The 27,842-nt window shown below is 36.9% G+C and overlaps 1 protein-coding gene and 1 long non-coding RNA gene across 3 annotated transcripts in view; one reads left to right on the top strand and one right to left on the bottom strand.

Annotated features, from left to right (window-relative positions):
- LOC115209373 overlaps positions 1-17,067 on the top strand; it is a 26,842-nt gene extending 9,775 nt beyond the window's left edge. For both annotated transcript variants that reach the window (XM_029777752.2, XM_029777750.2), the window contains exons 2-4: positions 9,473-10,127; positions 14,982-15,162; positions 16,465-17,067. In XM_029777752.2, coding sequence (XP_029633612.1) covers positions 9,484-10,127; positions 14,982-15,162; positions 16,465-16,809 — 1,170 coding nt within the window. In that variant the 5' untranslated portion in view covers positions 9,473-9,483 and the 3' untranslated portion in view covers positions 16,810-17,067. The remainder of the gene's footprint in view (positions 1-9,472; positions 10,128-14,981; positions 15,163-16,464) is intronic.
- LOC118762519 lies at positions 8,843-27,842 on the bottom strand. The gene is made up of 4 exons (XR_004998275.1): positions 27,701-27,842; positions 26,665-26,671; positions 16,253-16,257; positions 8,843-8,852 (listed from the first exon to the last, which is right to left on the bottom strand). It is a non-coding gene; the product is annotated as an uncharacterized LOC118762519 (long non-coding RNA).

Raw genomic sequence — 27,842 nt, 5'->3', positions numbered from 1 at the left:
TATATGTATTTATGTGCATGTATGTATATTTGCGTATGTACATGTCTGTGTGAGCTGAAAAAAAAACGAATTTTTTTATAGAAATTGCCGAAGAAATAGATAAAACAATAAATTTCATATTCACTTTTGTGATACCATCTCTGAAGGAATACCTATCTACCTTGTCGATTGTATACTTCTATATTTTACGACCATACTATGATACGAGGGTGTCTTAGTCTGCTTTCACCTACAAATGAACCTAAAACTATTAACAAACGCGTGGTACAAATTACCAGTTCATACTAGTGATGGCTAAACTTTTTCCATTTTATTGCTGTGATTTCAGGGACATTTGACTGCTATTTCTAGTAGGTCGAGCTACTACATAGAGGCTTATGTTGTAGCAGAAGAAATATTTTGTCGAATTAACAAGATACAGGTGGTCCTTTGTATTGTACGACTGTTAGTGTTTTAACAACTTGGTTAGTTGCTCGTCTTGCAGACAGGTGCATGTTAGTAGTAGTAGTAGTAGGGATGCTCCCTACGGATGTAGTAGGCCAGGTGTTTTTACAACCCCCAACCTTTGTACTCGTATTGCACAATCCTACAGTGACAGCCTACACTCTTTCCAGTCTCTATCCCTACCCCCCCTCTCTCTCTCTCCTTACTTTCCAATCTAGTAAAAATGGACTTTCATTTTTAGAACTTGTTTCATTGTGTATGTGAACTTTTTGTTTCATTGTGTATGTGGTCTATAGATGTTCTTTTACCACCTGCTACGATGCCTCATGTACTGTTTTGTGTATATGTATTAGTTTATTGTGGCTATAGAAACCATGCCAAAAGATGATATTGGAGCTTGATGCAACTCGCTGGTTCTTTGTCAAACCGTCCAATCCATGCCAGTATGGAAAGCAAACGTTAAATGATGATGTATATGAATATCTATCTATCTATCTTATTTCTTTATTGCCCACAAGGGTCTAAACATAGAGGGGACAAACAAGGACAAAGGGATTAAGTTGATTACATCGACCCCAGTGTGTAACTGGTACTTAATTTATCGACCCCGAAAGGATGAAAGGCAAAGTTGACCTAGCGGGATTTGAAAACAGAATGTAATGACAGACGAAATACCTGTTTCTTTACTACCCACAAGGTGCTAAACACAGAGGGGACAAACAAGGACAGACAAACGGATTAAGTCGATTACATCGACCCCAGTGCGTAACTGGTGCTTAATTTATCGATCCCGAAAGAATGAAAGGCAAAGTCGACCTCAGCGGAATTTGAACTCAGAATGCAGCAGTGGACGAAATACCACAAACCATTTCGCCCGGCGTGCTCATGATTCTGCCGGCTCACTGCCTTCTATCTGTCTATCTGTCTGTCTGTGTGTACATATACAGGGTGGGTGAAAAGTAAGTAGGTATTAAAAATTGGTAATAAAATCCATATTCCTTTTACAAATTTATTGAAACAAATGATACATGTTCTTTATTACATGGGAAAATGAAAGTAAATCTTCATATTTCAACGTAAGCACCGGTGGCGTCAACCAGTTTCCTTAAACAGCCAGAGATGGAATGAACAACATTCTGAAGGACGTCGTCTGGGATATCACTGAGAACCTCCTGAATCCGTGTCTCTTAGGCCTCCCGTGTGTGAGGTTTTATCATGTACACCTCCTCTTTTGTGTAACCCCACAGTTAAAAATCACACGGAGTGAGATCTGGACTTCTTGGAGGCCATTCATGAGGTCTGCATCCTACCATCAGGTTTTAGCTCCTGCGTGTAATGGGGCTTCCATGGATGAAAATTCAATTCTTTCTGTAACACCATATGTATTGTGTGTCTTGTTAATCCACTTTCACGAGCTGCTTGACATGTTGATTTTTGTGAGCTGCGATTAAACATTTCCTGCACTGTTGTCATGTTCTCCCCTGATTGGGATGTGGTTGGATGGTCACTTCTGGCATTGTTCACAGAGCCCGTGGTCATCAGCTTTACATGACAACTTTTCATTGTATCCGGATGTAGTGTTACTTGCTTACCTTTCCATGCACACTTCCATCTCTGAGCCAAAACAACAGAATTCCACACTTCATAGCATGCTGCTATCTTAGCTTGCTGCTATCTTAGATTGCTCCTGAACAGTCAAGCGACCGACTATCTGGAAAATAAGCAATAAGACAATAAATCCCCATTACTGTTGTCTGTTTTAAAATGTTTTCATCATGACTTCAGTGATACTAAAAATTCTATAAGCAATTTCTTATGCCTATTTACTTTCTATGCAACCTGTATATATATATCACCATCATCATCGTTGTTTAACATCCATTTCCCATGCTGGCATGGGTTGGACTGTTTGACTGAGGTCTGGGAAGCCAGCGGCTGCACCAGGCTCCAATCTGATCTGGCAATGTTTCTACAGCTGGCTGCCCTTCCTAACGCTAACCACTTCAAGAGTAGTGAGTGCTTTTTACATGCCACTGGTACAGGATCCAGTCAGGTGGCCCTGGCATCGATCACATTTGGATGGCCCTTTTTACATGCCATCAGCACGGGAACCAGTCAGGTCGTAATATATATATATATAATATATATATATATATATATATATACTGAGACCCTCTTCGGTCATGACTGACCGTGGGATTGCACCTAGAAAGTTACCCTCCCAGGCACAAAAATCAGAAATATTTTTATTATTATATGTCCTTATATCTTTCAAACAGTAGTTTGACTAACTTGTAGGTTATCAAATTACTACTAGTAGTCTTATAATAATGTTAAATAGCAGTTTAATAAACTTCAAGATTTCTTAAAACATATTGAAGTTGAATCTTAACTTAAAAGGATTTTTGGTCATATATTATCTTTAGAAAGTGAATTTATGTGATCACGTGACCGACCAGGCTATCAGATGTTGCTACACGTTGCTGCTCACAATGTGCTTCGCATTGTATTAGCTTTCAAATGATGCCACCCCACTGGCTAAGCGAGCAAGCCAACAGAAGAAAGAGTGAGAGAAAGTTGTGGCGAAAGAGTACAGCAGGGATTGCCACCACCTCCTGCTGGAGCCTCGTGGAGCTTTAGGCGTTTTCGCTCAATAAACATTCACAACGCCCTGACTGGGAATCGAAACCGCGATCCTACAACCATGAGTCTGCTGCCCTAACCACTGGGCCATTGTGCGTCCACAGAAAGCGAATTATTAGCTGTAAATATTTTTACATAATAATATCATAAATTGAAAGACAAATTATCTATTGGATAATGTATGTGGTTAAAACATTTGTATGAACAGGAAGAATTGAATATTGGTAGCTGCTTAAGATTTTTACTATTAACACATGCTATTCTTGTAGCAAATTTGTGTGTGCCGATGAAACTTAATTTGACATTAGTGTTTTATGGTAAATATCTATTTCATAAGGTAAAGAAATATTTAACAATATTTGTATTCACTTTAATACTAAATGGAGCATTAAGCCAAATAATTGTACATGATCTATTTTTCTGTGTCTGACATTTGATATTATATTCATTTATGTAATTTTATCTTTAAAATCATTGTACTTGAATGCTTCATTATACTTGAATGCTTCATTATACTTAGGGAATCTTTTTGTTCAAAGGAAGACCTATCAAATGAAATACTGGATAAACTTGTTCTATTTTTTAATGAAAATATTTATAGTTGCTCGCAGGTGGCTGTAAGTGATAGGTATGTACTTCAAATTTTTAAGTGTCTTCCTAATAACAGTTGGTATATACTGGTTTCTGAACCGAAGTGGAGATCTAGATTTACATAAATCCTTTCTAGTATAGGCACAAGTCCTGAAATTTGGGGCAGGGGTTAGTCGATTACAGTGACCCAGTACTCAACTGGTACTTACTTTATTGACCTCGAAAGTATGAAAGGCAAAGTTGACCCTCGAAGACTTTAAATTACTCATAAAGATCTTTTCTAAAACTATATAACTTTGGCAGTCCTTTTCTCCTACCTCCATTTCTTCCTCTTCATCTTCTACTTCTTCATCCTCCTCTTTTTCTCCCTCTTCCTCTCCTGCTCCACTTCTGCACTTTTTCTTCCCTTTCCTCTTCATTCCCCCTCCTCCCCTTCCCACCTTCCCTCCCTCTTCATTTTCCTCCTCCTCCTCCCCTTCATTATTATTATTATCATCATCCCCAACTATTTCTTTGCTACCCACAAGGGGCTAAACACAGAGAGGACAAACAAGGACAGACAAATGGATTAAGTCGATTACATCGACCCCCCCAGTGCGTAACTGGTACTTAATTTATCGACCCCGAAAGGATGAAAGACAAAGTCGACCTCGGCAGAATTTGAACTCAGAACATAACGGCAGACGAAACACTGCTAAGCATTTTGTCCAGTGCGCTAACGTTTCTGCCAGATCGCCACCTTATCATCGTCCCCAACATCATTGTTTTTAACATCCACCGTTTCATAATTGTATAGGTCAGACAACATTTATCGAAGCAGATCTTCTCTGGTCAGATACTATCCCTGTCACCAACCCTTACCTGTTTTCAAGTAAGATAATATTTCCCTAGGCGGCGAGCTGGCAGAAACGTTAGTACGCCGGGCGAAATGCGTAGCCGTATTTCGTCCGCCGTTACGTTCTGAGTTCAAATTCCGCCGAGGTCGACTTTGCCTTTCATCCTTTCGGGGTCGATTAAATAAGTACCAGCTACGCACTGGGGTCGATATAATCGACTGAATCCGTTTGTCTGTCCTCTCTGTGTTTAGCCCCTTGTGGGTAGTAAAGAAATAAATATTTCCCTAGTCCTTTGAACAACAAATAGATCAATGGTTGGACATGTTTTCTATTAACAAATGACACTGTTTATATGAATATTGACTTTGTTTTTTACACCTGATGCATAAATATCAAGACAAGGGGTTGACACAAGCACATGCATACACCTGGCCACATACATGCACATGCAGTGAAGGTTTCTTACATTTTCATCTACCAATTCACTCACCAAGACACTGGTCAGCCTGAGGCTGTAATAGATGACACCTGTGGTGCATAGCATGGAACTGAAGCTGATACCATGTGGCTTTGCAGCTACGTGGTTTTGGTTTCCACATGACATTGTAACACAATTTCTGTCCTTGGGTAGCAACTGTTATTTCTTATTTGCTTATCCCTAGAAAGTATGGAAAATGGTTATTTCCTTCAAACTTTGTGCTTGTTACATTTATTCAATATAAATTTATAAGGTCAATATAACTTTCCCATAACATCTGTTATTCTATAAAATGATCTCGAAGACTTTAAATTACTCGTAAAGATCTTTTCTGAAACTATATAACTGTTAGGCAGTCCTCTCCTGCCTCCACGTCTTCCTCTTCCCCTCCTCTTCATCTTCTACTTCTTCATCCTCCTCCTTTTCTCCCTCTTACTCTCCTGCTCCACTTCTGCACCTCCTTTTCTGCCCTTTCCTCTTCATTCCCATTCTTCCTCTTCATTTTCCTCCTCCCCCTCCTTATAAAATGACCAGAAAAGGTAATTTTATAAGATCTGTCTATCTTATAAAATGTTGTTTATTTGTTTGCATGCTTGCTTGTAATTTAGGCACAAGACCTGCATTTTGGCAGGGTTCTGAGTTCAAATCTCACTGAAGTTGACTTTACCTTTAATCATTTTGTTGATAATAAAATACTGGGGTCAATTTAACTAATTGCCTCCTTTAAATTTGCTGGCCTTGTGCCTAAATCAGAAACTTCTGTTCTTGTTCCTGTCCTCCTCCTTATTGAGTGAGAGAGCAGTGCATGCCATCAAAGTGACACTGGGGTAAAATATACAAAGCCCAGTATATCCATCATGACTACCTGTTTGATAAGGGCACTCCAGGCACATCCATCACAACCATATGTCTGTGACATGGCGATCTCATATCAAGATAAACAGCGCATGACCTCACATGTGGGTCCCAGTTAAAAATTTCTTCAGGTCAAGTATCCCATCCCACTCAAAAAATCATAAATGAGGTTTGTTTAAGGATGATGAATGAAATACCCATGTTTCAAGAGGTGAATAATTTAAACCCCAAGGAATTCCTCTCAACACATGGCTATGATGCTCCCCACTACTTCTGCTCATGATCAGAGATATACTTATCATCAACCACCAAGGGACATACTCAACTAGTTAAGGTTAAAAAACTGACAAGCAAATCTGTATCATTGAGCAGAATATTTACTGTAGCCCATCTTTTATACCAAGACAAAACATTACACAATAACACAACCAATCATTTAAGATTGAAAGCCAGGAGAGCCACTGCCTGGTACTGCATCAGAGCATTTATTATTATTTGTCACTACGTTCTGAGTTCAAATTCTGCCAAGTCGACTTTGCCTTTCATCCTTTTGGGGTTGATAAAATAAGTACCAGTTGAAGACTGGGGTTGATGCAATCAACTCATCCCCTCCCCCCAAACTGCTGCCCTTGTGACAAAATTTGAAACCCTTATTATTATTATTATTATTATTATTAAGCACCATCTGAGCATGATCGTTACCTGTGTCACCCTACTGGCACGTGAACAAAACATTTGAGCGAGGTAGTTGCCAGTGCTGTTGGACTGACTCCTGTGCAGATGGCACATAAAAAACAGCATTTGAGCGTGGCCGTTGCCAGTACTGCCAGACTGGCCCTCGTGCCGGTAACATGTAAAAGCACCCACTACACTCTCGGAGTGGTTGGCATTAGGAAGGGCATCCAGCTGTAGAAACTCTGCCAGATCAGATTGGAGTCTGGTGCAACCATCTGGTTTGCCAGTCCTCAGTCAAATCGCCCAAAATGGAAAGCAGACGTTAAATGATGATGATGATGACTATTATTATTATATTATTATTATTATTATTATTATTAAGCACCATCTGAGCATGATCGTTACCTGTGTCACCCTACTGGCACGTGAACAAAACATTTGAGCGAGGTAGTTGCCAGTGCTGTTGGACTGACTCCTGTGCAGATGGCACATAAAAAACAGCATTTGAGCGTGGCCGTTGCCAGTACTGCCAGACTGGCCCTCGTGCCGGTAACATGTAAAAGCACCCACTACACTCTCGGAGTGGTTGGCATTAGGAAGGGCATCCAGCTGTAGAAACTCTGCCAGATCAGATTGGAGTCTGGTGCAACCATCTGGTTTGCCAGTCCTCAGTCAAATCGCCCAAAATGGAAAGCAGACGTTAAATGATGATGATGATGACTATTATTATTATTATTATTATTATTATTATTATTTGCTTTGGCTTTGCTATATGAGTTGTAAAAAAATTACAATGAGAGATGTCGAGGGACAGCAAGGTTTTGTATCTTATGATGCTAACAAGTGAGGCGCTCTGCAATTAAAAGCACTGATATCTCTGGGAGAAAAACAAAGCAGAATGAGTAAGGTTGCATTTACATGGAAACGAATTTATGCAGAATATGTATGATCCTTTGCATTTCACAGAGATTTGGTCTACTTATTTATTTGCTCCTCTTAATATCATTCCAAGTGCCCCAATAATAACAAGTAGTGTTATTGCTTTGCAATACCACATTATTCTAATTTCAATCTCCAGGTCCTTATATTTGCTCAGTTTCTCAAATGTTTTCAGAGATGTGTTTTTGTTAGCTGGAGCTGCAGTATGAATCAAACAGCCAGTCTTTTCAATCTGATTTTTCACAATAATATCTTGTTGGTTAGCCTGTATTTCCTGATCAATTTGAACACTGAAATTCTAAAGGATGGTAATCTTTGTGCAGCATATTGACTAACCATGTCATGTCTTTGCAACTGTTCTGTTGGTAGCAGTTAGCTGCATCCAGAGATTATGTGGTTGATTGTCTCTTGATGCTCTCCACATATGTTGTATGATAGGCTGATTTCATGTTTAAGGACATTATTCTGGTAATTTCTAGTTGGAAGGAAATGATCCTGACCTCTCAGTTTCTGGTTCACTCCTTCCTCTCTGATAGCACTCCTTCCTTATTTTTTATTTCATAAGTGAGTGCTTAATCCCCTCTCCTTCACATACTCCCTAGATAATTATAACTCCTTTCAGGATCTAATACTTTTATCTTTGTATCTCTATCTAGTGTGCTTATGCATGTTTGATGGTTTTTACCATGGCAAATGTAGCTTTGGTGCATTTGTACAGCCCAAATTCCATTTTGATGTCATCACTAAATTGTTTGATTGTGTGTAGTAGTGCCTGCAGTTGTTTATTAACAGTTGATCCTTATATCCATAAGCCCTAGATTTACAGATTTTCTCTTCATTAGGGGAAATATTGTTCATGAGGGAAGTATACATGTGTTCCACTATAACAAATGTAAGGATCTCGAACATTGTTATTAGGCTTGTTATGGGTCTGTAATTTTTAGGAGTTTTTTTGTTTCAGCATTTTTTGGGGTTCATTTGTGGTTCCTTCGAGTTTATCAACATATTAGGCTAATAGTTTGGGATCTTATCTATACCAAGTGACTTCCATTTAGTGAACTTTTTCTGTATAAGTATGGTATCTTCTGCACTGACCTCTTCCTGTATTTCTTTTTGTATAAGCACAATGTCTTGTTAATCCATGGAATATCACATTTATGCTCCTTTTCATCTGTCCAAACCTTACTCCAGAACTCAAGTATTTCATGTTCTAAGGAAACTTTTATTTTGATGGTGATCTTTCCAGTCTGTCTATAGAACTTCTTTGAGTCATTTTTAAACATGCTGTTATCCTTGAAAAAACAGAATTGTCTTTCAAAGTAACATATGTGTACAGCTTTGTCCAGCACTTTTTGTTTTATCTTCTCCATTACTTCAGAAAATTGTTTTGACTTTAATTCATATTTTCACATTATCTTTCTCTTCTTGGATGATTTTATATTATGATTATTGCTTAAGTTTTTCAATGTTTCTATATCAGATCAGCAAGCATTAATTTGTTTCTTGATTCTTTTTCTTGCCACATAGGTCTTTTATGAGGATTTGCAACTCTGTTTTTCAGTTTTAACCTACACATCTTTGGAGGCTGTAGCAGCCGCATAGAACAACTCTTTCAAGAATGCGATGTCTAGTTAATTGTTTTTCTTCTTCTTCTTGCTGTTGTTGTTTATTCTTATTTCAGGTTTTGTTGTAACTCCTGGAGTCTTGCATGCATAGCAGGCTTGCTGTCTGCAGCAAATGGTACCATACTATCTGTATAAGGTGGCGAGCTGGCAGAAACGTTAGCACGCCGGGCGAAATGCTTAGCGGTATTTCGTCACAGCAACAATGCTCTTCTCAATACATGTGATGTACCAGTTAAGACAATCTTTTGCACTTCCTACAAGGATGGTTAGCCAGGAATCATCCTCAAATAAATTTCAGTTCCCTTCTTGATAATTCCAAGTGCTCTTATGATCACTGGTATTGTAACTGTCTTGCAATTTTTTTATTATTATTTTTTTTTTTTCAGCTATCCAAACAATGGATTATTTCTTGGTTTCACCACAACCCATTCAACCATCCACTCACCAATGCTTTCGTTGCCTTCAAATCTACCCAAAGGAAATCCTTTATTCCCGTAACTGCCCGCACAAACAGAAGTTACCTGTTAGTCATAGCCAGATCAAATATTGCCGATTTGCAACTGAGCAACAGCTATGCAGGGCCAAAGCAAACATCAACAACCCTCACAAATTTGGCTATACCAACAGTGAAGACACAACTGTGGCCTTTAAACAGTTATGCCAAGCTGTTTGTTGTGGAGACAAAGAAACTCTAGAGGAAATGCTATATTCAAAAAGATTTAGCCATGACATCAATCAGAGTGTGAAAATGTCATGTCTTCTTGCTTGGGCCATGTACAAACGTCAGTTCTCTGTTTTCCATGCATTAATGGACTTTCATGAAAGATGTGGAAAGCTTTTGAATTTGGACTCAACGTCTTATTTCTCTGAGAAAAATACTCAACCTCTTTTGGTGTATGCTGCACGGATGAACTTTACTCAGGGAGTTCACCGACTCCTGAAAGGTGGTGCTAATGTCAATGTGACTGATAAAGATAAGCGGACAGCTTTGTGGACAGCATGCAGCGTGAAATGCGTAAAAACAGTAGAATTACTGCTTGAGTAAGTAGCTTCTTTCATATTATTTTATTGTTTTATTTATTTATATTTTTTTTTACTTGTTTTAGTCACTGGATTGTGTGGCCAAGCTGAGGTACCACCTTAAAGGGTTTAGTTAATCAAATCAAGCCCAATATTTTAAGTCAAGTATTTATTCTGCTGGGCTCATTTTGCTGAATTGCTAAAATTACCAGGGTGAGAGTGAAACACAGAGACATGCATAATGTATAGATGTATATATACATTATATATTGAAGGATAAACAAAGAGGAGAAAATGAAGAATAAATGAATGTAATTACTGATTTATTTGCATGTTGTAGAAAGATGACATTCTTTTGAGAGAAAAAAACATTACAAATAAATAAATAAATGGACTGGAAGTTTGAAGCTCAAAAAAAATTAAGAAAAACATAAGAAGAACTTACATATATGTTTCTGTCATACCATGTAGTTGATGGGAATCTCCTAGCATATCGTTTAAAGCCAAGGAAGTTGCCATATTCATACTATATTATCATAGGACTTCTTCAGGGTTCAACAAGAGCTAACACAACTTAGGTGATCATTTTATCATTTGAGCAAGATATATATGTACATCATATATATATTTATAGATATGTGTGTGTATATATACATATATATATGTATATCATCATCATCGTTTAATGTCCGTTTTCCATGCTATGGCTTTGTTGTAAGAAGTTTGCTTCACAGCTACATGGTTTTAGGTTCAGTTCCACCACATGGCACTTTGGGTAAGTGTCTTCTACTTTAGCCTTGAGCTGACCAAAGCCATGTGAACGGATTTGATAGATGGAAACTGAAAGAAGCCTGTCATGTATGCGTGTGCATGTGTGTGTGTATGTATGTATGTATGTATGTGTGTGGTACATTACATCATCTTTGTAAGCGAGTATCACTGTCATGCCAGGGGTGTCCTTCATTCTCAGTCTTCTGACCCATGTTGGTCACAGGGAAAATATCACTTTACTTGGAAATAAGTCAGGGTTAGTAACAGAAGGGCATCTGGCTGTAGAAAATCTTCCGGACAACCCATGTGAGCATGGAAACCTGAATGTTAAAACAAGATGATGAGTATATATATATATATATATATATATATATGCTTGATTGCTAAATCTACATTTTTTTCTAATTCTCTCTGTTTATTTCCTCGTATTCCTTCCTGTTGAAGAGTATAGGCTCAAAATGTAAAAGATTTTCTCACCTTCCAGAGAATCAAACTAATACATCTGCTTGTTGTTCATACACCTGTCTTCATCTTTTGTTTTTCTGTAAATTTCAACTAATATATATGAAATTTTTTTAATTAAAAATTATTAATCATTTATAACAAAAAGAGATCTTGAAAAACAGCATATTAACATAGATTTGAATGAGTAGAGTTTATGTGTGAGTGCCTTTGCTGTCTTCAGCTTTTCAAACACATTTAGTATAAAGTAAAAATTTCTAGGTTGTTATCTGTATAGTAGGAACTGCATTTGGTAGTGGTTATTATTTCTGGTTTAATTTCAGATCGAAGATCTTTATAAAATAGTCTTCTTTTGCCTTTAATAATTGTTCCTTTTTTCCATAAAAAGAGAATATTTTTAACTGAACAAAGATCTAGATGTTCATTGCATGAAACATTCCTCTTCTGATGTGAATATCATCTTTGTTAAGAGTCTTTTAAGGTTTGCAGTTTCCCTTAGGTTTGTATTGGAAAGTATTTTTTGGCTGTTGTGATTTACGAGGTTGTGGGTGACTACAATTGTAAAATTTCTGTGTTCTCCTCCTTGTGAGAGATTCTCCATAAACCAGTGGTTAGGATTTGTTTTGCTTTGGTTATGGTGTTTTATATTTTTTCAGTTATTTTGGTTCCTGAAAGATTTTTTTTTTTTAGTTCTCTCTTTCTTTTCTAGTTGAGTCTATAAATACTACTCTTACATGCCTTGCCATGTTAAATGGGATATTTTTTTTAGTGCAGAATGGGTGTCAGGATCTAAACTTTAGCTATTGGTGCCTGTCCATGTCTTTGCAGTAGTGATTGATTATAATTGTCTCATTTTTCTAAATTACTAAAATGTTCAGAAATGGAAATTAAATTCCCTTTCATTTATTTCTATTGTGAATTGGATTGATTCATGAACGTTATTGATTAATTTATGGAATTTTGTAGTCTACCTCAATTCTCTTCTAAAATATAAAGCAGTTATCCAGAAGGCTTTTCCATTTTTCTTTTAAACAAGATTTGAAACACTCAAAAATAATCTCAGACTGGATTTTTCAATTTCTAAACATCTTATCATTAATGTTGCAAGAGGAAGTGGGACTACTGTGTCCATTGTTTTTCTTTATATTTGAAGATAATTTTGCTTATCAAAAAAGAATCAGTTGTTTTCAAGTACCAATTGTAATCCTTCTGGTATGATTTCTTTCAAGAATTTCTCAAGGATTATGTTTAGTTATTTGTCTATGCAGAATTGCTTTTCATTTTTCTGGATCAATGGATTGATTTCTTCAAGCTGGCTCAAGGCTTCTTTCTTGATAGCATTATGCTACTGCATCGCATTCAAGATTTTGATGTGTTTGTTCCTCTAATCTTGTTTATGATGATTTCTGCCAGTGTAGAATGGTAGTATGGCTAAGATTTTCTGCAGTATGTAACATCTGAGCAGATAATTTAGTTGGTTGAACAATTGAACCCTCAGTCAAACAACTGAGAGCCATCCATCCATCTACCCAGTAAGAACCGTAGCAGTTTATTGTATTAAGGATGTTAGTAAAAATGTTAGCTTATAAAATCATCAGTTCACAGTTTTTGTATTGCTTAGCAGGTGACAACAAAAAATTTACTTATTATTTATTTTTTTATATTGGACTGAAGTTCATATTTTTAAAAATCCCTGGATGATTTAACATGTTCCTTAGTCAAAAGCAATAGCCATCATCTTGACATTATCTTCTTAAATTTCAATTTCTAAAGAATGACTGTTACATTTCTGTTACCTAATACCATTCTTCTACCTTCTGTGTATGTAACATTATAATTATAGAATGAAATCAAAGACATAAGCTGTTATACACACTACATTTATATTTTTCATAACAAGTAATGATAAACTATGGAGTAAAATTAATGACATAATCTACCATAGACAGAACATTTATATTATATTAAATGCTATTTTAAAAAAAATCATGTTACTACATGGTTCTCTATAAACTTCCAATAATCTTATAGTTTTTAAAATAACTGTGGAAATTCCACATATACTGCATGTATAAAACAAGCAAATATGTTAGTGAACACTCTATCTTAATATTGATCACAATATGTATTGTGTACCATTCAAGTTAGATCTGAACTTTACCCTTAACCATTCATACAGCTCTATATCCGGCTGTCTGTGTAGTTTACTCACTCAGATTGGTTAACATATCAGTACTTGTTGAAATGAGTTATAACTAGAATAGATTAGTTTCCTTGATTGTATTTCTATTTTTAACTTTTGTTGGCTGATCCAGTTGACATATCTCATTCACAATGTCTCCATATCATTTTGACAGCATATGAAGGGAAAATATAAAAATTTTGCTTTTAGCTCCTACAATGCTTACTTAATGTGGACCTGATATAAATTGATGGATAATGTAATCTGTGGTATGCTATATCTAGAATAATAAAAAAGATCAAGTAGTCATGGCTAGAAAACCTTTACTCATAAGTTCATTCAACTAGGGTCAACTTGGGACAACAACAAATGATAAAAGAAGGTATGGAGGAAACTAACAAAGATTAAACCATTGAAAGAAACCCTTTAAATATTGGGTAAGAGAACTAGAATAATAAAGATAGAGAAGTAGAGTAGGAGTGTTTAAGAGTGGGTGGCATCCTGTGGCATCTCTAGTTACACTGGAAGCAATGTATGGTAAAGAACCATTTTTCTAGATATAGGAGAGAATGATTGAGAGATGAGCAATGAAAGCATGGTCACTAGAAACTTGAATAATAAGAACATGGGTGATAGGGACATGGATGACAGATAGGTGAGTGATAAGAGGCATATGTAATAAGAGGGTGAAGGATGTGTGTGGATTGTGGGGATGCTATGTATTCATTTCTTCAGTAAGACACCCGCTTCTGTGTCTCTGTAATACTTTCGTATCCCTCAATTCTACACTCTACTCATTTGAGGAATCTTGTTTTGCGAGTACTTGATGACCATCCCAGTGCTGGTGCCACAAACAAAAGCATCCAGTATACACTCTGTGAAGTGGTTGGTGTTAGGGAGGGCATCCAGCTGTAGAAACAATGTCAAAGTAGACATAGACATTGGAGTTGGTATGGCCCTCTGATTCATACTGAGTTCTCCAATCTATGCCAGAATTAAAAAAGGTTAAATGATGATGATGTGTGTGTGTGTGTGTGTGTGTGTGTATATAATTATCATCATTTTTTTACATCCCATTTTCCATGGTTACATAGGTTGGATGGAATTTGTTAAGGCAGATTTTCCATGATTGGATGTCCTTCTTGTCATCTGTTTCCAAGCAAGATGATATTTCCCCATGGCCAGACATGTTTTCACAGAATATTGGAAACAAAGGACACTATTTGCTTGATAATCCTCGTTTATAACTATCACATGATGTCATGGAGACAGTAATGTTTGTGCGTGCACACACACAAACACACACAATGGACTTTTTGATTTAATAATTAACAAAAAGGCAAAAATATTTCAAATCCAATAATTCTTGTGTTATTAAACAGATTGCCTTTTGATTCTCTTTATCTGTTGTTTTATTAATCTTTTAATCTCTGACCTTCTTTGCTTTTTTTCCATCCCAGTTATGGTGCAAAAATTGATGCTGCTGACAACGAAGGCATCAGCCCCTTCATGGTATCTGTACGTGCAATGGAACCAAACTTTGAAATCATTATGATGCTTATAAGAAATGGTAGCAGCTTCAGCAGCCCTGCATGGTGTCCATCTGTGTTTTATTACATTTTACAGAACACTAATAAAATGGTAAGTTTAGTCTGAAGTGGTGGTCAGTATTAGACTGTGACGTGATATGGAATACAGTTCAGTTTGTTTTCAGGTTAATTCTGATTGAGCTTATCAATGAGCAAAAACATTCCGTCCAGGACCATCCTTTGTAGACAGCATATTTAGGACTACATTACACGATGTATTCTTCCTTCTTTAAGCTCGTAGCATGTGATTTGAGGGAGATTTGGTTGCTATCTGTAACATGTTGAGTACCTTTGTTAACTCATTAATAGTAATACATAATATAGTCCAGTTATGTCATGTTCAGAACACAATGTGCTGCTCGGTCTGGGAATTGAATACATAATCTGGTGATTGTGAGTGCAACAGCCTAACCACTAGGCCACATGCCTTCACTATAGGCATATACTAGTAAACAATATCCATTCTTCTCTGTGCAACTGAAACCTGAACTATGAAGAAAGAGCTTCAAGATTGTCTTGATGGTACATACACCATATTTCTTATGAGGGCTTAAAACATCTCATGGCATGTGCACAAGTTCAAAGAGGAGATTTGTGGGTGCATTTTGCCCATTTCTACTATTATTTCTCCATGCAGGGTAGCCACTGCAGACCACTTCTATGATGCTGAACAACAGACCATATCAGATGTTCTATTTTGGAGACTTCCACACTCTAATAGAGGACAAAGATGACTCAACTACATTGATGTTATTAGCAGAGATACACCACATGAAATTAAGAATCTACCAAAGCTAATGGAGGACAGGAATTCTTTGCACATTTTGGTAAAATGCATCTAAGTTGCAGCTATTTGAAGAATAATAGTCATTGTTATCTTTTGTTCATCTTTATTGGTGAAATGATTAATAAGAATAAAACTTCCAGAATATATGCCTGTTTGTTTTGAGAATAATTAAATTAAGTTTTTAAACTAACATCACTTGTATGAACTTAAATGTAAGCATTTTACACTGTCTTTGGCAACAATATTTTCTCTACTTTTATATAAATATTATTAAATACTATTGATTATTCATAAATTCTTTTATAGTTTGAAATATTTATTCCAATGTGGAGAAATGTTGATAAATTAAATTGACATTAACTAATTGAATTGGATTGAAATTGAGCTTTGTATACAATAGGCTCTTGATAATTATAACAATAATATCGGAACAAAACATTTTCTGTTGTGGTGAAATTTGTTTGGTTATTACAAATATAATTACAAACATCAATTTTCATTGAATAGGCATGTAATCTCAGTTTTACTTCTAATATTTATTCTTTTTCTTTTTCTTATCGTTTTCAGATAGTTAACATGGCTCTGTTATCCTGCCAGCTTTCACCAGAACAAATTTACAAAACTGTATTGACATTCCTGTTAAATCTGTCTTATATTTATGAACGGGGTTATACAGATATACACTCACTGAATACATGTAGGACAAATCTTCTGCACATGAAAGAAATGCGCGAATATCTCACCGGACTTGGCTACACCACATCACCTGTGTTGCCTTCACTGCAGTCATTATGTCGGAAAACTATACGACAAACTCTGAAAGAAAACTATGTTGGTAAACTTGAGAAGGGACTCGAACAACTGGGGCTACCACACACACTAAAACTCTTTGTTCAGTTGAGAAACATTTAGAAGATATAATTACTCCTTACAAGAGAGGAGCAATGTGACAGAAACATAAGAACACAGCACAAAATGGTTTTCAATATTTAGCTTTGTCCGTCCAGTTTCTCAGTTCAAATCCCACAAATGTAATTCCAACATTTATAAATTGAAAGCATAAGGTGGAGAAACAAACTGCATACATATATTATTGTATTTATCACTAGGTACTGAACTAGGTATACTAAACCAAATAAATACAAAGATTGATGAAGTAGGTACTTGTAATATGTTGAAGTTGATTCATTATCTATATTTCTTTCCAATATTTTGTCTTTCGTCAAAGTAGAAAATCACTATTTATAGAAACAAAGACCAGACATAAGGGCGATACTTCAATGGCTCATTGTTTAGTACTAAATTATAAGAGACAGCAGAAAGTTTCTCAGATTGTTAACCTCAGTTTTTCTCAGGTTTTTTTTTTCTTTTTTAAGAGTACACTGTTTCATTCATTTCTGCTATTTCTCAAGCTGAGATTAGACTCATAAACCTTTATTTAGGTAGCATTCCAACTGTCATATCTAGTAAGACACTGACAAGTAGTACATAAATAACAACTTGTTACATGAAAAACAGGTGTCTGAGTTAATAAGACAGGCAACTGAGAAGTCTATGGTTCCTACTCCCTGCACCAACCAAGAAATTTCAATCATAAATTCTCAAGCTGAAAATTGTAGATATTGTAAATTTGACCTGTAATTTGGTAGTTTGCAATATTGGGGTGCAAGTAAAAGAGGAGCTAGTAGCCATTGGTTTCTATAAGAAGTCAACGAGACTGATTACCCATTAATGTTCAAGTAAGTGACATTAATATCTGACAATAAACTGAGCACAGCCAAGACCATGTGATTAAGAAGTTCAGTTAGTTACTGCACAGTTTCAAGTTCAGTCATATTACACAGCAACTTGAAAGCCTTAAGAGTAAAATTTGGTGGATTGAAACTGTTTAGAAGATTGTTGTAGGGATCTTTTTTGTTCATAGGACTTAATCCATCACCCAGTCTTACACATTCTTGACCTTTGGGTAGCATCAACGGAGTATACTGCAGCATTGTGAGCAGTTGAGCTATGTCACCAGTCTAAGGATAACTTGTTTCACTTTCTCACATCAGTCTCAAGGTCCTGAAAGGGGTTTGGAGGCTACCTTTCCTTCTCAGACTAAGTCATATAAAAAAGAAAGGAAAAAGTGGAGAAAAATTTGGAAGTAGAGGACATGTAATTATAAGTTTATCACAGGATATGGCCAACCTATAAGTTTATATTTTTTCATGTTAATGTACAGAGAAATCATTTATATAATAAACAGTTGCATGAATATTAAACGTATAGTAAAAGAACAGTCAATAGAATACATGATCTGGTTATAGATTGTGTTAGTAAGAATTAAATTAGAATGAACCCGAAGATGTATGACGAGATAAAGAAGATACTAAAATTTCAAGCATTACTATACCTCAACAGAGAAAATGGAGTAATCTTTGTATGAATATTATTGTGTTTTACCCCATGTGGAGCAGACCTGTGATCAAAGGTATTCCAACTGTGACCATCTTGACAGCTGAAACCTTGCATGAATTTTTATAGCACAGACATGAGTAATAGAGTAAATCGACAGTAAGCTCTATAATTAAAAGTCACTAAAATTGGTAGCTTATTTAATGTCTGTGACATCGTAAATTGAATTTGGGTTAAACAAAAGTGAGGCATATTGTGGCAGAGTGATATAGAGATATTTCTCTTCTAATAAGAGAGCACTCTGCTTGGAATGTTAGTCTCTGCTTTGCCTCACAGTATGCCAAAAAGTTCAAAGTTTGACACACATTATTTAATTTAATCATTAATCAGATTCTCTTTTGGCAGCTAGTATTGATTTTTCATTGTACACCTACATCCTGATCATTTATACATACACCTTGCCATTTTAAGGTATGATCACACTGAGCAGTTGTCTTACAGGTTTAGGGGACCTAATGGTAATTTATATATACTATATAGGTGCATGTGTGGCTGAGTGGTTGAGAAGTTTGCTTCATAACTACATGGCTGCAAGCTCAGTCCCATTGCATGGCACCTTGGGCAAGCCTCTTCTACTGTAGCATAGTGTATGTGTGTGTGTGTGTGTGTATGTATAGGGTGGGCCAAAAGTCTCACACCAAAACATTTCACATTTATATTACACTAGCAGAGATACCTGGCGTTGCTTGGGGTTAAAATGTCATAGTTTTTTTTATCGTTTTACTTGTTTCAGTCATATGACTATGGCCATACTGGAGCACTACTTTTAGTCAAAGAAATTGACCCCAGGATTTATTCTTTGTAAGTCTAGTACTTATTCTATCGGTGTGTTTTGCCAAATGGCTAAGTTATGGGTACATAAACACAGCAACATCGGCTGTCAAGCATTAATGGGGGTACAAACACAGGTACACATATATACATACATCCATATATATATATATAGCCATGTATATGTATATAAACATGTATATCTATATATATACACACACATATATGTCTGTATGAGTTAGAGGTTAAGAAACTATCTAAGCGATATTAAATATCCAATATACTACTGGATATGTACCTACATATTTATAACCAAGTGCTTACTATTGCATGACAATATCACAATTCAATACTAAGTATGGGTGGGGGTAAATTAGAAATTTACCCAGGATTTATAAGGCAAATAAGAAAATGGAGAGGATATACAATCGACAAACATCAGCCAGTAAACATTCAATTATATCTATTTATTAATTGGTTAAAAACAAGTGTAAGTGATACAAGTAAACATGAAATAAGCCAATAATTATGTAAACAGATATATATATATATACAAATACATGGATAATAATACATGAGTGTACAGATACTAATCTGTACACTCATCTATTATTATACATTTATTTTGTATATATATATATATATATATAATGTTTACGTATTTATTGGCTTATTTCATTCGTTTACTCGTATCAATTACACATATGTTTGTAAACAATTAATAAATAGATATAATTGAATGTTTACAGGCTGATGTTTGTCGATTGTATATCCTCTCCATTTTCTTATTTGCCTTATATGTACATATATATCATCATCATCATCATCGTTTAACATCTGTTTTCCGTGCTAGCACGGGTTGGCTGGTTCGACTGGGGTCTGGGAAACCTGGAGGCTGCACCAGACTCCAGTCTGATCTGGCAGTGTTTCTACAGCTGAATGCCCTTCCTAATGCCAACAACTCCGTGAGTGTAGTGGGTGCTTTTTATGTGCCACTGGCACAGGTGCCAGGGGAGGTTGACAGCAGCCATGATCAGTTGGTGCTTTTTACATGCCACTGGCACAGAAGCCAGTCAAGGCAGCGGCCACATTCGGATGGTGCTTTTTACATGCCACCGGCACAGGTATCACAACTACAATTTCCATTTGATATTTATTTTGGTGTGTGTGTGTGTGCGTGCATATATATATATATATATTGTGTGTGTGTGTGTCACAGCATGGACCCTAAGTAAGGCATGTGTAAAATTTGAATGAAATTAGTTGGGTAGTTCTTGAGTTTTAGTGATGAACACACACACACACATTCTCAGTTTTATATATATATAGATTATTATTATTATTATTATTTATTTTGCTCATGACCTACAAGTACATGTGTATTCATCATTTTATTCAATTTTAGAAAATTTGAAGCATGTTTTTACTTATTTGGTGCATGACTTTTGGCCCGTCCTGTGTGCATGTATGTATATATGTGTATATATATCTTGACAAATCACCTGCAATGTCAAAAGTGGTAGACCTCAATATCATTGGAAATAAAATACTATATTTATTGAATAATACAGGTAAGGCGACTCACATACAGGACATCAAGTTTCTGAGCCAATGATACAACAATCTCTGTATTTCTTCAGCTGTTGCAAGTCCATTGCTCTTAGCACCATCGACTTCAAACATAGAGATCAAACAAAAAATTATTAGTACACTTCACATGGAAAGTTTTAAAAAAATCTTTGGATTTTAAGCTTAAAAATTTAGGTAAAAATATAGAAAACCATTGGCTAACTACAGGCACAGGCATGACTGTGTGTCAAGAATCTTGCTTTCCAACCGCATGATTCCAGGTTCAGTCTCACGGTTTGGTACCTTGAACAAGTGTCTTCTACTATAGCACAAGGCTGACAGAAGCCTTGTGAGTAGTTTTGGTAGATAGAAATTGAAAAATACCCATAATATATATATATATATATATATATACACACACACACATACCTGTTTCTATATGTGTATATATGTTTGTGTCTTTCACCACTCTTTTTGACAACTGGTGCTTGTTTGTTTACGTCCCCTAACTTAGTGGTTTGGCAAAAGAGACTAATTAGATAAATGCTAGACTTTAAAAACTAAGTAAGGGTCAATTTGTTCAACTAAAACCCTTTAAAGTAGTGCCCCAGCATGGCCACTGTCCAATGCTAGAAACAAGTAAAAGATAAAAGATAACTTGTTTTATTAATAATACTTGTGTATAACAAAATTGTGAATAAGTTTCTGTGGGGAAACTTATTCACAATGGCTGGAGGAGATGCACTGGGGCTTAAGCTTCAGGGAAATAGAACAGGTGAGTTGGTGTTTCATAGAGGGAATGAGATCCCGGAGCTGGGTACCAACGTCAGAAAGAGAGAACTGTTTTCAATGTGCGGGAAGTTAGTAGGTCACTACCCTATCATGGAGTGGCTGTGTATGGCATGAAGTTACACCAAGAGACAAGCAGAAGGAGAGAACTGGAGTGATAAGGTGGGAGAGGGGACAGTGGTGATGATGTTAGAAATCCTAGAGAGGATGAGAGTGAAAGACCCAGTCAGAAGGAACTGGCATGTGCCCAAATTGGATAGTGGGATCGTAGGGTGTGATGCTAGCAGTATTGCAATAGGCAGCATGTTGGAGATCGGAAGTACCAAAGTAGAGGATGCCACCTGGCTTCAAAAAGCAGACAACTACAACTATGTCGCTGAGTTGGACACAGTGCTGAAGGGAGTGAATTTGGCCCTAAAATGGGGGCTGTGCCTCATCGAAATCAGGACGGATTCAGCTACTGTATTTGGCTGGGTAAGATCAGTGATCACCAACAAGAAGAAGGTGTGAACCAAAGGGGCTGCGGAAATGCTAGTGAAGCACCGCCTAGGGATTCTAGGGGAGCTGAATGGCAAGGTCAGCCTGAAGCTGAATGTGGTTTTTGTGCCTTCAGAGAGGAAACAAGGCAGACACTCTAACCAGGGTAAAAAAGGCCTGGTTAGGGGAGCTGGAAGAATCAAAGCAAGGGGTAGCCGTGGTGTGTCAGTTAAATGACTCCAAGCTAAGGAGACTGCATGCCATGCATCATATGGGCGTGGATAGGACTCTGTATCTCATTAGGAGGATTAACACTGATGTTACCAGATGGGGTATCCAGAAGGTGGTCAGGAACTGCGACAGGTGTCAATCCATCGACCCTGCTCTAGGTGTGCATGAGCAGGGAAATGTTTCGGTATAGCACAACTGGAGACAATTAGCAGTGGATATAACACACTGCCGATAGGGGACGTATCTCTCAATGGTCGATTGTGGGCCGGGCCAGATGGCCATTTGAAGGGAATTGAGGACAGGTACAGCAGACAAGATACCATGTATTCTAAATGAGGTATTCTTAGAGTGGGGCCCTGTGGATGAATTGCTGATGGACAACAGCACAGCATTTTGTTCGGAGGCGCCAAAGGAGATGCTTGACAGGTGGAAAGTGCATCGCTTTTTTAGAGCCGTATACAGGCCAAGTGGAAATGGGATTGTGGAGAGACATCATCAAACAATCAAGGCCATGGTGGAGAGGGGAGATGTCTCACTGCTGGAAGTGGTGTTCTGGTACAACATGTCACCCCAATCAGGACAGGCTGAAGAGTCCATGTCACATAGAGCGATATTCAAATATGAATGGCAGCGTCTGAGTAAACCATTGAGATGCCATGTAGAAGAGAGGGGACCTGACTTCATGGAGGTGGGAAATGAAGTCTGGGTCGAGCTACCAAAATGCACGCAGCACAACTCAGTGGTACAGAGGAATAGTAGTGGTTGTCAATTCCAAAAACAACATCCCTGTCAATGGACTGCTGCATCATGTCTTGGATGTTCATAGGATTGTTGCTTTATCAGATGATGATTGTGGAGAAGAGGAAGACAACGAGGTTCCCAGTTTAAGAAGGTCACAACATGCAAGGCACCCATCTGGGTGGGTGGTAGATTTCAATACAGAGTGAAGTGAGGAGGTGATCTTTGAGATTGGGGGTAGGGGTGTGTGGGGCTGAGCCAGAAGAAGAGGGCCATGATGTCAATGGTCAAGGGACTGACAGGAAGAAGAAGCATGAAACAGAAGGGGGGACAGGAGAAAGTTATTCTCTTTTGGCCGACCGAGGCATTGCAAATGGGCATGTGGGAATTTGCTCTCAAGTTGGAGATAGCAGCTGCTTATTATTGGGTGACAGGGTAGGACAGGATCACCAGAGTAACTACTATTAGACAGGCGCAGATGAGAGAGGAAGGTAGGTGACCTCTTTTTTTTTTCCCACGCACAAGTTTCCAAGACTTAAACATTTCTATGCATTTTCTAAAGCCTTAATTTTAGGAATCCACAGTACACCTAGACATTCCTTGCAGCATACTGGTATACTGTGGTATTTGTACCATTGTATTGCGGCATAGAATTGAAACCCACAGAGAGAGAGAGAGAGAGAGATTATATATCATGAGTGTATCATGTGCAACAAATAAACAATAATTGTGTGTGTGTGTGTGTTTATGAATGGTAAGCATGACTTTGCTGTAATGCAATACCTGTTTCAACTTAATGTCAGATAAAAATTATGCAAGAAAGAAAATATTGTTTTCTAATGTTGGTGCAGAGTATGCAGCTTTGAGGGGAGGGGTAAGTTGATTACATCAACCCCAATACTTGACTGGTACTTTATTTAATTGACTCTGAAAGGATGAAAAGGAAAGCTGGTCTCAGCAGAATTTGAACTTGGAATGTAATGAGGTGGAAGAAATGCTGCTAGGCATTTTGTCCAGCATGCTAATGATTCTGCCAACTTGCCACCTTCAAGAGAGAAAATAGTGAGTTATCATCATCACCATTTAATGTCCAATTTCCATGCTGGCATGGGTTGGAGGGTTTGACCAGAGCTGGCAAGCCGGAGAGCTGCACACCAGGTTCCAGTCAGATTTGGCATGGTTTCTACAGCAGGATGCCCTTGCTAATGCCAACCACTTTACAATGTGTGCTGTGTGCTTTTAATGTGTACTGCATGAACATTTTCATGTGGAACTGGAACTAGTGCTTTTTTGTGTGGCACTGACACAGGACTCTTACAGGTCAATCCTCTTCACCAGAGAGAGCCCTTAAACTTCTGTTAAGGTTTAGGAGCCAAAAGATTTTAAGGAAGTGATAGAGTGATTTGAATCAGCCCCAATATATAAATGAACTTATTTTCTCCATCTTGAAGGGACTTATGCTTAGGACATAAAGAGACATAATTAAAAAGAGTCACTAAACATTAAGTCTGTCATTCAATTACTCTAAAAAAATATAATACTAACCAATCTTTATTAAAGAGAAAAGATTTAGAAAACATAACAACATTCACAACCTCACTATATGTTGTGGTATTTATAGAAAGAAATGTTGTTTTTTAGTCCTAGGTCAGCCCTACTCAAGCTGTCTTATAATGGAGGACATTCCAGCCATGGTCATCTGGTCTTTTTGTATATCAGGGACTACATTTTGTTGAGTGCATCCTTCTTTATTTAAGATAGAGTGTGATTTATTGCTGGTTGAATGATCACATACAAGCTATAAGTCAGTTCTGACTGAGCAAACCTATGATCAAAGACATTTCAGCCATGACCATTACATTTTTATCTTGGGTGTTAAAGATATGTCCCATTTTTCAAGATGGTAGGAAGTAATTTGAGCAAGAATTGGTTGCTGTTTCTAGCAAGCTGAGTAACCACATAGAGGCTCCCATACCTTGTCATCTTCAAAGGTGTAAAATTTTGTTATTTGACTTTACAGACTGTAAACTTCTCTCTCAAATTTGACCTTGCATAAGTAATAGTATAACAATAAAGTTGACCCTGCAATAAAGTCCTATAATAGGGCCTTCCCTAAGGAAATACCTGATACCATCATCATCATCATAATCAATGAATTCTTGAAACTTTTGGCCAATCTTCACAACTACATGCTTTCTTGTTCGATAGTGTCTTCAACTGGGGCTTCAGGTAAGCCAAAGCCTTGTTAGAGAAATTTGATTGATGAAAACTGTGTGGAAACCTATTGGAAGGGTCATTCTTGTTTTGGGGATGGTAGAGTTAACCTGTTGCCTTCAGGTGCTTTTAGCGGGACCATTCTGTTGTAAGTGGTCAGACCTGGTCTCTTGTCTGGGTAAACTTCTGCTGGCTGAAAGAAAGGTTGTGAGCATTGCCATTCCACCTGTGACAAACTCATTTTGCAAAATATAAAAAAGAAAACCAAACCAAACTTAGACCTCCAGATGCAATTACTGTACCCTGCATGCTGATTCATCCCTATGCCATTGTAAACAAACTAATGAGAAAATCTTTTCATGTTTGATTGACCTGACTTGTTAAAAATTGCAACTAAATCTCCGCCAAAATTACGTCCTTATTAAAAAACGGAAGGCTAGATTTTATGATATTGTCTAAATAGCTTTGCTTGAATAAAGTTGGGATAGTCACACCTGGAATGCTTTGATTGTAGGATTACTTGATCTGGACTGACCTGGGGCTAAACAACAACATTGAATTAGGCAAGTCAATAAAGCAGTCTCTGTGATTGTTTAACCTGTGAGAAATAGCAGCCAAATTTCTCTCAAATAGCACCTCACTATCTTGAAAGAGAAAGGACACATTAAATGATATAATCCAAGATACACTATTCCTAAAAAAGAAATGGCAGGATAGTCAAGGCTTGAATGTTTTTGATTCTAAGTCAACTGAATAATATCTGATCTAAGTTTAAACAATAACATAGTTACAGTTCGAAATTTCCCCAAGACACCTGAAGAAGGCTGGAGGGTATATCTGCTGAAATGTTGTGTTAACAACAAACAAGATGAGGACAAATATCCATTGAATGTAAATAATGTAATAACAGTTGTTCTGAGTACTTTTTTTTCTGTATGTTGATTTCATGATCATAAAGTTATAGGCTCAATCCCTGGACCACAAATTGTGTTCCCTTAAGCAAGGCACTTCATTTCATATTGCTCCAATCTTCTCACTTGAAATGATGCAGTTCTCTCTTCCTCCAACTACCACATCCTGGAAAGTCTGCTAGGTCAAGAGTGAGAGGTCTGAGAAGGCACCTAAAACAATTAGCAAAAGCACAGTACATGCTACCAAGCCATTCTCATTAACCAGTACCATTGATTATTGATATTCACGAGTGGTTAAACTTTAATCAACTCATTACATTTCAGTTTACAATATATCAGATTACTACATACCAGTTTATCACACTCTATTATATGTCACACATCAGTTCATTATACACACCTTCACTGTATGTCACATACCAGTTCACCATATACGACATACCTACATCTTACACACTGGTTCACCATCTACAACTTCAATATGTCAAACATCAGGTCACTATGCACAACTTTACTGTATGTCCATTACCAGTTCACCATACAACTTTACTGTACCCCACATTCTAATTCACTGTGCATTGTACAATAGATATATTATACTTCAATTTACCCATGCACTAACTCACAGTCATTCTATAAAAAAAAATTTGGTTAAAAGTTTTGTATGTAGTTACTTGCTCAATGTAGCAACAGCTTCCACACAACAAAGCATTCACTTAACAATAATTTTCACATTACCTGTCACTAAACAGCAGAATTGAAGGAAACCAGTTTAAACCTGCCGTCTCTCTCTCTGTTTGTATTTTTGTTTTCGTATGTTTGTTTATTTGCCCATGACCTAAGTGAAAGATTTAATTTTGGAGTCTAATTTTTATTGTGACATTTCAAGGACTGCCAATGCTGTCTGGGAGAAATTCCCATGGACGAGAAAAAAAAAATTGTGTAGATTGTTTTTTTTTGTAAGTGAATTTTTTTATTTTCATTTTTACAACTCTTATCCTATTGCTGACTTTTACTCTATACTACTCTCTATTTCAGAGCAGATATAGAAATATTTCTAATTAACATTAGAATATATAAAGATGAAAAACAATTTTAGAATAAATAAATTAAATTTTTACAAAAGTTGCCTACCAACCACATGGTTCTGGGTTCAGTCCCACTGCATGGCACCTTGGCCAAGTGTCTTCTACTATAGCCACGGGCTGACCAAAGCCTTGTGAGTGGATTTGGTAGACGGAAACTGAAAGAAGCCCGTTGTATATATGTATATGTATATATATATATATATGGGTGTGTGTTAGTGTGTCTGTGTTTGTCCCCCAACATCGCTTGACAACTGATGCTGGTGTGTTTACATCCCTGTAACTTAGTGATTCGGCAAAAGAGACCGATAGAATAAGTACCAGGCTTACAAGGAATAAGTCCTGGGGTCGATTTGCTCAACTAAAGGCAGTGCTCCAGCATGGCCACAGTCAAATGACTGAAACAAGTAAAAGAAAGAGTTATAAGAAAAAAACAAAAGAGTTAAATGGAAAAAAATCAACAATATACAGCATGAACGTTAATTGCCCATTATTCTAACTCTTCAGCATTCAGAGTACTCTCTCAAATATAATGCTTATTTATTCACCGTTTTCAATTACTTACCTTGTAGCTTTGTGTTTTTAATGATGTGATTGTATATTTTTAGAATGACATTGTAAGTTAGGTGTGAGAAGCCAGATCTTCCCAGTTTGAACATAAAACAGGTAGAATATTTAGGCCTGATATGACTGGTTTAAATGC

The sequence above is a fragment of the Octopus sinensis genome, linkage group LG3, assembly GCF_006345805.1.
Source record: "Octopus sinensis linkage group LG3, ASM634580v1, whole genome shotgun sequence".
Taxonomy (NCBI): Eukaryota; Metazoa; Mollusca; class Cephalopoda; order Octopoda; family Octopodidae; genus Octopus; species Octopus sinensis.
Note: the sequence above shows the minus strand (reverse complement) of the source record. Positions and strands in the feature narration are given on the sequence as shown.